This window comes from Chaetomium globosum, genomic scaffold (genome assembly GCF_000143365.1).
Source record: "Chaetomium globosum CBS 148.51 scaffold_4 genomic scaffold, whole genome shotgun sequence".
NCBI classification, from domain to species: domain Eukaryota; kingdom Fungi; phylum Ascomycota; class Sordariomycetes; order Sordariales; family Chaetomiaceae; genus Chaetomium; species Chaetomium globosum.
The window spans coordinates 4129607-4139623 of NT_165979.1; the positions used below are offsets into that span (position 1 = coordinate 4129607).

At 52.3% G+C, this 10017-nt stretch overlaps 3 protein-coding genes across 3 annotated transcripts; 1 reads left to right on the forward strand and 2 right to left on the reverse strand.

The window, feature by feature from the left end:
* Positions 1–61: 61 nt before the first annotated feature.
* CHGG_05063 (uncharacterized protein) lies at positions 62–4210 on the reverse strand (the record flags this gene model as incomplete). The annotated part of the gene is made up of 5 exons (XM_001224276.1): positions 62–438; positions 1056–1088; positions 1205–1566; positions 1818–2632; positions 2777–4210. The coding sequence occupies 5 exons, from the start codon at positions 4208–4210 to the stop codon at positions 62–64; spliced, it is 3021 nt and encodes a 1006-aa protein (XP_001224277.1).
* Positions 4211–5359: 1149 nt separating this feature from the next.
* CHGG_05064 (uncharacterized protein) lies at positions 5360–7042 on the forward strand (the record flags this gene model as incomplete). The annotated part of the gene is made up of 1 exon (XM_001224277.1): positions 5360–7042. The coding sequence occupies one exon, from the start codon at positions 5360–5362 to the stop codon at positions 7040–7042; it is 1683 nt and encodes a 560-aa protein (XP_001224278.1).
* A 305-nt stretch (positions 7043–7347) lies between these two features.
* On the reverse strand, positions 7348–9980 carry CHGG_05065 (uncharacterized protein; the record flags this gene model as incomplete). The annotated part of the gene is made up of 5 exons (XM_001224278.1): positions 7348–8260; positions 8396–8671; positions 8928–9163; positions 9351–9410; positions 9537–9980. 5 exons carry the CDS (start codon positions 9978–9980, stop codon positions 7348–7350), a joined length of 1929 nt encoding a protein of 642 aa, XP_001224279.1.
* Positions 9981–10017: the final 37 nt, after the last annotated feature.

Here is a 10017-nt window from a genome sequence, read left to right on the forward strand (position 1 = left end):
ACAATCTATGAATCCGTCATACTGCAAAAGAAAGGAAGCCCTTTGCCGGCCTCCGGGCCCTCTAGCCCTCCCCATCCACTGTTTCTAGCTCCAGCCTTCTGGCCAGGTTATACTCCAGTAGCCGGCCAGAGTCCATCAGCCAGCCAAGGACCTTCCTAACAAATCTTCTGCTCCGGGAACCTACTCCCCGTAATACGGTTTGTAGGTCCCGATGTGACCGAATCTCTCTGCCGTCCCACGGCCTTTGTAACGGCGGGTCGGGGCACCAAACCACCAAGTGCTCCACCGTCTCCCTGCCTCTCCCGCACTCGCAATAGGGGGTGCGGACCTCCGGGACTTTCACCCTGAACAGGTAGTCCCGGAGGCCTATATCCCCGATACGGGCCTGGGAAAGGAGGGAGCTCTGCGCCTTTGTAAGACCTTCGTGTCTCGTCAGAGCTTTGTCGGTAAATAAGAGGGCTGGGGGGTCTTCGTCGGCTATCCTCCTGTTTAATACCCTCTGTCGAGTAGTACTTTGTTGACTAGCTCTCTGTTGTTCCCACCGGGCCTGCCAGGCCAGTTCGACCACCTCCCTTGGTATTCGACCCCCTATCCTTCCCCCCGATCTTCCATTTGTAGTTAACCCACTGGGCCACTACACTAGCGGCTAGATCAGTGGGCGTGGGACTCTGCGGGCCCTGGCGGGGCCTCCGGCCTCGGGTTTTCCTCCTCTTGTTGAACCTTCGGTAGACCTTATTGCAGGCCTCAGTGATTAGATGCCCCGTGGTTATTCTCTCAGCCTCCGGCCCAGCCCCTGGTTGTAGGGCCTGCTTCTGTAGCCGGCCCTCGAAGTCAGCTAGCCGCTTGTTGAGATATAAGTCTAGCGGTGGCACCCAGGCCTCTGTTTCTAGGCACCGAATAGGAGCTGACTTGTATGCCCCTACTACTATTCGAAGGCTCCTGTTCTGAGCTTTTGACAAGACCTTTGCAGGCCCCTTCGGCCCTGTAGCTCCTGGAGCTGTTGGTTGGTGGAAGCTGGAGGCTCCGTAAGCTATGGCACTGCGGATGCACTTTACGTAGACCTCCCGAGCCCTGGATAGGCTCGGGCCCTATAAATAACGTATATTACCAACGAATGACCCATCTACGAATGACCCACTTTCCACGCGACGCGACACTTTTGCACCCAACATCAATTTCCTCAACCATCTAAGATGCAACCTACGTTCAAAGAAGACCGGATGGTCTTGGCACTTCAAGCTCTTAAAAACGACAAGAATCTGACCGAACGAACCGCGGCTAAGACATATGGCGTCGACCGTAGAACCTTGGGCCGGGCACATATCAACCACATCAGCAAGCTCGAGTTCCTTTGCGCCTTTCGCGAAGCCTTCTTTGCTTCCATGACAGAGAAGAATATCCAGGGTGGATTTGCAGGGGCCGGCATCGTACCATTCGATCCAGAGGGGGTGCTTTCTAAGCTGGATGTCAAGCTTGGGAGCCAATAGGTTCACGGGTCCCGTGGTGATGACTAAGCCCGCCCTCTGCGTTTCCTTTTCGGGCGCAAACGTTGCGGACTGTAAGAGACTGCGGCAATGTTGTTGCAATTAGGCAAGAGGTAAATGGTGCAGCGAGAAAGAGGGAAGAAGTAGGGGGCTTGTACGAGTTAAAGGCAAACCGATTTGATCCGGATGTAGTTAGCGTGCTAAGGCCCTATAGGCCCAGTGCCTCCGGGCGAAATAAATTCCATCCATCCGTTGTTGCAATTGGCGCTACCTCTAGGTTATAAGCTGAGGACGAAGGACAAGAAAAATGGAAAGATCCTATCAGCCCGTTACAAATATAAAGCTTGCTGTTCCTCAGTATCCCTCTCTATCCTCCTCCAGATATCACCAACACCTCTTCTCCCTGTATCGAATGGCTCGTGTTCCCTCTCCTGAGCTACTAGAGCTTCAATTCTATCATCTGCTCTGCTCCAATCCAGGTAGGCCATCATCTCCTCCTTCGTCCAGTCTCTTGAGCCTGTTGCAGTAGTACAGTGCTTCGTCATCTGCTTATAGTCGAGGCACCACTCGTAGCTTGCCTTGCTATATCGCAGAGGTAAACGCATTGCTTTCCGGTATTGCTGATTGGTTTTGATGCTCCCACGTGGTTGGGCTCTATACCAAGTTTCTCTTGCCTCAACATATCTCTGATAGATCGCCCGCGGGTCCCATTGAAGATGGACTTGACAAAGGTGATTGAGCGTAAGCTGGGGGGGGGCAGGTGGCGGGGGTGTAGGCGGCGGGGGTGTAGGCGACCCGGGCGTGTCGTTGGCGTTGAGCTGGATTGTTGACGATATAGCTGTTGTTGCAAGTGAAGCCCGCTGTAATAGCTCTGTATGCCTCTGAGGACACGCTTTGGCGGTCATTATATGACCCAACGCATGGCATCTGCTGCATCTGGGCAATGCCCTTGGCCGTGCTGATGCCTCGGCTATCTCAAACCCGCTAGGCTCTCGCCTGGTACTTGACTGCGGTATAGTCGAATCAGCAGCAATAGGATCAATGCGCTGACGAGGCTCCAGAAGCAACTGAGGAGTGCCATCACGTCTGAGATGCCACTGCGAGGCGAAATGCTCAAGTCGAAGGACTGAGTTCTGGCCAAGCAAAACCTCCAATGTATGAATGCAGGGTAGTCCCATAGATCGAGAGAAAGAACCTGAACAGGTTGGCGATATTGGAGGGTCTTTTCTGGTAAGGATTTTCCGTTGCTCGTCGACCTTCCTTAGAGCTTCGTGTGACACCCAACCACGTACCCCACTGTACAGTGATCCAGAGAGCTCAATCGGTAACCGAATCTGCTGTGTGGTCTGGTTGGACCTCAGCTCCCCAATTTGGTTGAGTAGAGCTTGCTTGATCGCCCTGCAGGCCTCAAAAAGATCTAATGTAGATCTCTGAAGGTACCCCTTTAGCAGTGCATGGATACCTTCAACACGTGAGGTTACCACGTTGCCAAAGTGAGAGTATTGATCAACCCAAGCCTTTACCAGCTTTTCCTTGTATGGATCGAGCCAAGTGGTTTTGATGTATCCAACCTCTTCGATGTGATGTGGAAGATACTGCTTCTCAAACTCTTCCACCCGCTTGTGGAATGTCTCCTCATCTGGCGATCTTATGATCAAATGCCAGAACTTGTAGAACGCGTTCCACGCTTCCAGTCCTTGATGCTGGCGGATGAAGGCTGGCTGGCAATGACGAAGAATTGCTTTGTTTGCATGCCATAAGCATAGCAGCGAAGCAGCAGATGGAAAGCAGGTAGAAACAGCGTTCATACATGCAATACACCGGTCTGTTAGAACAACAGAGGGGGTTCGAGCATTGCAGACCTCATAGAGTGATCTCAGCTGGTCCAAGGCCCAACAGTAGTCCTCTTCGGTCTCGCCATGAAGGAATGCGAATGCAATGCAGAAGGATCGCTGGCAAGCATCAACCCCGATCATATCAAGGAGCGGCATGCCGTAATTGTTGGTCTTGTATGTACAGTCCAGCAAGAGGGTATCGGGATAGGCCTGAAGGTACGCCAATGAGTCTGGATGGGCGAAGAGAACAGCTGTGACCCGGCCATCTGGAGAAAACTGCATTCGACTCCAGAATCCTTCTCTGTCTAGCTGGTTGGCAAGTGCGTGTATCGTACTCTGGCCTTCGCAAATGTCTCGTTTTGTAGCCGCAATGCGATTATAGATGTCCTGCTGGGTTGCCAGAGAATTGCCGTTCTGTCGTATATACGTTCTGATATCCTTAGGAGCTATACCGGAGTTTACAAGACTGGCCAATTGAGTCGCATCGTCCTTGGACAGCTGACGGTGTGCTGGATGAGCAGATGGATGCTGGCTTGGCTCATGATTGTGTAGGGAAAACCGTTTGTCGGGGCGATGCCTCACAGTCCAAGTACCCTTATCCAGAGATTCTCTGGCCAGGACTGAGAACTGGCAGCCGGTTCCCCGGGTAGTTGTCCTCCGCTGGCGTTCTCTCGACACGCTAAAAGGACGACACGATCGATCACATGTATATGTAATCGTCTGTCTGCCACTCTTCTCCTTGGTTGACCTCCCAGTAGTGAATGCGTAGCCCTTGGTCGCAGCCCATGAGTTGATAGACACGAACAGGGCATCCCTCAATTCGTAATCGAGTTCCGGGGGAAGACAATCGTCAGGAAATGACGTGACTACTTCAGCCAAAGGTAGACTCATCATGACTTGCACAAAGTATATCGTGTTGGGAGTTAACTGTCAGGACGAAGCCGCCATGATAGCTGCGTTCAATGGACCTTGGTGGTTGATTGGTGCCCGCACCACAACCCCTGCGTTTTACCTCCTGAACAATCTTCCTTGGCCATCATCAGCGTCGTCAATCAAGCACTTTTTCCATCTTTTCTGACAGACCTGCTCAATCCATTCTGTCGATTCTTAAGAGCTTCTTCCAGCGGTCACTACAGGTTCCGACACTAACTATTGTGGAGAGACGCGATGCGTTGCGCTCAAAAAGGAAACGCAGAGGGCGGGCTTAGTCATCACCACGGGACCCGTGAGCCTTTAAATCCACGGGTACCCGTGAACCTATTGGCTCCCGTCAGGCTTCATACACCAACACCCCCAAACTCCCGGCCTGGCACTGCACAACCTTGGGTCTCTAAGACCCCACACAACCCCCAAGAAGCCAGCTCGCAGTCAAACCTTATCAAGACTCACATCGCTAGCCATCAAAACAGCTCCCCAGCTTCAATGTTGGCTGCTGTTGACCAGCTAACCAAAGGTACAACGGCTGTAATGCACCAGGTGGCTCTCCTTCAGTCAGAGGTCTCTTCGCTCCGCAAGGCCAACGAGGCACTGAGCAAGCGACAGAGGGCCAAAAAAACACGTGTGCAGCTTGGAGGGTCACTTACTGTACAGGATGCACAGGATCCACTAGACCAGGGGGCTGTAGGTAAGGAGGGAGTGCAGGAAACGCAGCCGGATGGTAGTGGTACAGGGGGGGCTCGTACGAACGTTCGGTGCTGTAGTAAATGCCGCAAGCCTGGCCATAATGCCCGCACTTGCCAGGAGGGTGCAGAAGCCACTGATACAGCTGTTTCTGATGTAATTGTAGTTATTTCCTAGTGTTGTTGTAATATTTCTAGGGATAGTTAATGTAGTGCTGTGGGGGCTGGGTCATTCGTTGATATGGGTCATTCGTTGATAATATACGTTAAGGAAATACAAGGCCTCTACTTATTCCAAGTAGTAAGTAGCTAACGTAATCCATCACCTTCTGGGACACACCACCTTGTGGGACAGCTTTCTGCCCCACACCCCACCACGTCGACTTCGGACGCACTCCACTACGCCATTGTGCCCGGCAAAATGCCAAAGCCTCTACAGCACGAAGATAGAATCCAATTAGCACTCGAGGCCTTACGTTCAGGCCAAATCAAAATCATTCGCAAGGCTGCGGATGCGTTTGGTGTACCGAAGTCCACTCTCCACAGACGCGTCAAGGGGGGCGGTACGCGTCAAGAAGCTCAAGTCAAGAACCGAAAGCTACGCCCAACTGAAGAAGCAGCCTTGATTCAATGGATCGAGTCATTGGACGACCGTGGGATGTCGCCGACGATCGGTTATATCCGACAGATGGCTGACCTTCTTCTCCGCGAGCGTGGAGGCTTCACTCTACTCGACGCGTCTCTTACATCCACCCCGGTCCCGGCAATGACTGTCGGTGAGAACTGGGTCCAGCGGCTTCTTCATCGGCATCCCCATCTGGAGACGAAGTATTCTAGAAAGTACGACTATCAACGGGCCTTATGCGAGGATCCAGAGAAGATTTCAGCGTGGTTTGCACGAGTGCAAAGGACCATCAACGAATACGGTGTTCTTGACAGCGACATCTACAACTTTGACGAGACTGGTTTCCAGATGGGTGTTGCAAGCACGTCTAAAGTGGTCACTCGATCTGACCGACGGAATCGACCTGTTGTTATCCAGCCGGGAAATCGAGAGTGGACAACTGTCATCGAGTGCATTAACGCATCCGGCTGGAGTGTTGACCCGATGATTATCTTTGAAGGAAAAGTCCACATTTCGTCGTGGTACGACGGCTCAGTGCTGCCAAAGACATGGCGGATTGGAGTCAGCGATAACGGCTGGACAACCGATGAGCTTACCTTCGAGTGGCTTCGAGAAGTCTTCGAGCCACAAACTCGAAAACGGACTGTTGGTCGATATCGGCTTCTCATTCTCGATGGTCATGGAAGCCATTCGACGCCTGCATTCGACAAATTCTGTACTGAGCATCGGATCCTTACAGAGTGTATGCCTCCGCACTCGTCGCACTACCTTCAGCCCCTTGACGTTAGCTGTTTCGCTGTGCTTAAGCGGACGTACGGCGACCTTGTCAAAGCGAAGATAGCACTCGGGGTTCATCACATTGACAAACCGCGATTCCTCGAACTGTTTCTCGAAGCTCGGAAAAAGACATTCGATACAAAGAACATCGCAAGCGGCTTTAGAGCTGCAGGGCTCTTGCCTTTCGATCCAACTCAGGTTCTTTGTCGGCTACAAACCAGGATACGGACACCGAGTCCCCCTCCTACCCCTATCCAACCGCCAAGTCTGCCTCTCAAAACGCCCGCAAACATCGTCGAACTTGACTCTCTCCAGAGGAAACACCAGAGAGAGATAAGCCCAACAGATCAGGCGCTTCAGAAAATCATCAAGGGCTGCCAGATGGCGATGCACAATGCTACTCTTTTGCAGGAAGAGAACTCGCGACTTCGAGCTGAAAATGGTCGACAAAAGAGAAAGCGGGCACGCCGAGCTTTCATTCAGGCAGGAGGGACTATGACAATTGGAGAAGGGATGACACACATTGAGGCCTCCCAGAATGCTCTTCAGAAGGGCCAAAGAAGCCAGGAAGCTCGTCGAGAGGTCGAAGGAGAGGCGGGGCCATCGGACACGACTGCACCAAAGGCACGAAAGCGTGCGCAGCCGAAGTGTAGTGTTTGTGGCTCACTCAATCGAGCACAACGCCAGAAAATGCCCTTGTAAATAAGGACTCGAATTACATGGATTGTATTTCGAATAGACTCTCTTTTGCGTTGTGAGGTGCGTCCGAAGTCGACGTGGTGGGGTGAGGGGCAGAAAGGTGACCGGAAAGGTGGTCTGACTGGAAAGGTGATAGACTACGTTAGAACTAGTATAATATTATAGGCTCCCACTGCCGTAATCGGATACCAGAACCAGGACACCTTCAGAATCAATTTTCCACCCCGCCCCCTAGTACGTCGACTTCAAATGCATCTTGCAACACAACAACGAATCTATTGTAGTAGCAATCTATATCAATCTGTTCGCTATTTACAGTGGCAAGTCCTGGCAGTATGCTCAGTTGAATTACAGAGACTGCACCTTGGTGGTGCGCGTTTTCGTACGTTTGGTTCAACCGCTTCGACAGCTGTTACCTCCGCCTCTTGATCCTCCACACGAGCTTCCTGGGCCTTTGGGACCTTCTGATGCTCTGAGGTGGCCACTCCCTCTCCAATTGTCATAGAACCTCCTGTTTGGATGAATGGTCGACGGTGTTGACGTCGCTGCTTTTGTCGAGTGTTCTCGGCTCGGAGCCGCGAGTTCTCTTCTTGTAAGAGAGTAGCATTATGCATGGCCATCTGACACCCTTTGATAATCTTTTGCAGATTCCTATCTGTTGGGCTTGTTGCATTTGTACGCTGCCTCTGTCTCTGGAGGTGGTCAAGCTCAATGACATTTGATGGTGTCTTGAGCGGAAGCGTTGAGCTTGGTTGAACAGGTGTAGGTAGGGGGCTTGGTGTTCGTATTCTTACTCGGAGCCGAGCAAGCACTTGACTTGGATCTAGTGGAACAAGGCCTGTTGCTTTAAAGCCACTTTTGATGTTTTTCGAGGTGAAAGTCTTGGTGTGGGCCTCGAAGAGGAGTTCAAGGAAGAGTTGTTTGTCGATGTGGTAGATGCCAACAGCCATCTTTCCTCTGACCAAGTCACCGTACACCCGCTTGAGGACCGAGAAGCAACTGACATCGAGAGGCTGGTGAAGGTGTGACGAATGGGGTGGCATGCACTCGATAAGGATCGAATTCTCTTTGCAGAAGTTGTCGAACTCTGGTGTCATATGGCTCCCGTGGCCATCGAGAATCAAGAGGCGGTACCGGCCAACTGTTCGGCTTCGAGTTTGCGACTCAAACACTTGCTGAAGCCACTCGAATGTAAGCTCATCGGTCGCCCAGCCGTTCTCACTAATTGCAATCATCCAAGTAGGTGGCAATGGTGAATCTTGGTACCATGTCGAGATATCAACTTTGCCCTCGAAGATAATCATTGGGTCAAGAACCCAGCCAGTGGTGTTGATGCACTCGATGACAGTTGCCTACGCCCGATTCCCAGGCTGAACAACAACAGGTCGATTTCGCCGCTCTGATCGAGTGACAACCTTTGCTGTGCTTGCCACTCCCACTTGGAACCCAGTCTCATCGAAGTTGTAGATATCGCAATCGAGGATACCGTTTGACTCGATAGTGTTTTGTACTCGCTGAAGCCACTCCAACACTTTCTCAGGGTCCTCACACAAGGCTCGTTGAAGTCGTACTTCCGGAGGTATCTTGACTCCAAATCCAGGTGTCGGTTCAAGAATCGGCGTGCCCATTTCTCTCCAACAGTCTTCATCTCGTCAGCCACTGCTGTAACTGATGCGTCAGGCAAGACCAGGCTTCCACGCTTAGGGAGAAGAAGGTCGGCAATCTGTCGAATATACCCGATCGTTGGCGACATGCCCCGGTCATCGAGTGACTTGATCCACTGAACCAATGCAGCTTCTTCCGTTTCTCGAAGTTTTCGATAAGAAATTTGAGATTGTTGACGGGGGACGCGTCCAGCAACGCGTCCCCCGGGGGTAAGGTCGCGTACGGCACGTCAAAGGCATCTGCAGCCTTGCGAATAACTCGGATTTGGCCAGAACGGAAGGCCTTGACGGCTAAATGGATCCTCTCTTCGTGCTGCAAAGGCCGAGACATTTTACCGAGGTGGGACTGTGGGTGCGCGAGTCCAAAGTCGACGTGGTGGGGTGCGGGGCGGAAAATTAGTTCTGGAGGTGTCCTGGTTCTCAAGGTGTCCGATTCCGTTAGTGTGCGTCTAGTGGCAGCCTATATTATATAAACTTATTAAGGGTTAATTAGGTTAAACGTATACACGAAGATACTGGATAAACAGTTAAAAAGTAGTATTTTTATTATTATTTCTCTTATCACGCTAGGTACTAAGTACATGCGGTCCCTCAGCGATTAACTCGGTAGGAAAAACCATGCCTAAGCTGGATGAAAACCTCCGCACCTCCGCTGCGGCCTTGCCGCTACCCCGTGGATCCATCTCCTCGGAAAGGGGCTCACCCACCTTCCGTAGGTCAAAAGTAACGAAATAGATAAAATGAGTCGTAACCTCTGTTCCATCGATGCCCTTCTGCTACTCCGCTTCGGCCCCGCCGCGGGCCTCTTCGTTGTTCTCATTTTCCAGCTCTACCGCCAGCCGGAACTCGTTCAGCCTCCCCAGCCCAAGCACCCACCCCACCACTATGGCAGCCTTCTCCACGTCATCTAGCCACTCCAGTAGCTCTGCGCCGTCGTCTGGCCAGGGATGAGGTTTATCTGCGGCTCCGTTGCATTCGAGTACGAGGTGTTCGAATGTCTCGCGCGCCATACCGCAGCGGCATACCGGCGTTACTACCTCGGGGACCCTCCTAGTAAAGAGGAACCCTCGAAGCCCAATCTTCCCGGTCCTCGCTTGCACTAGGAGAGTACTCTTCGCCTTCGATAGCTCCCAGGCTGGGTCCCTCGACCGGTGTCGGTTCATGATAGAGGCGTCGAACCGCGCGGTCGCATCGGCCGGTTCGAGGGCCCGCCCCGGGTTCCTAGCGACCACCCTAGCTACCTCACTCTCCCATCTTCCAATCCACTCCCTTCTCATTGCCTCCTCCATCCACCTCTCGAGCTGTTTCTTGTGG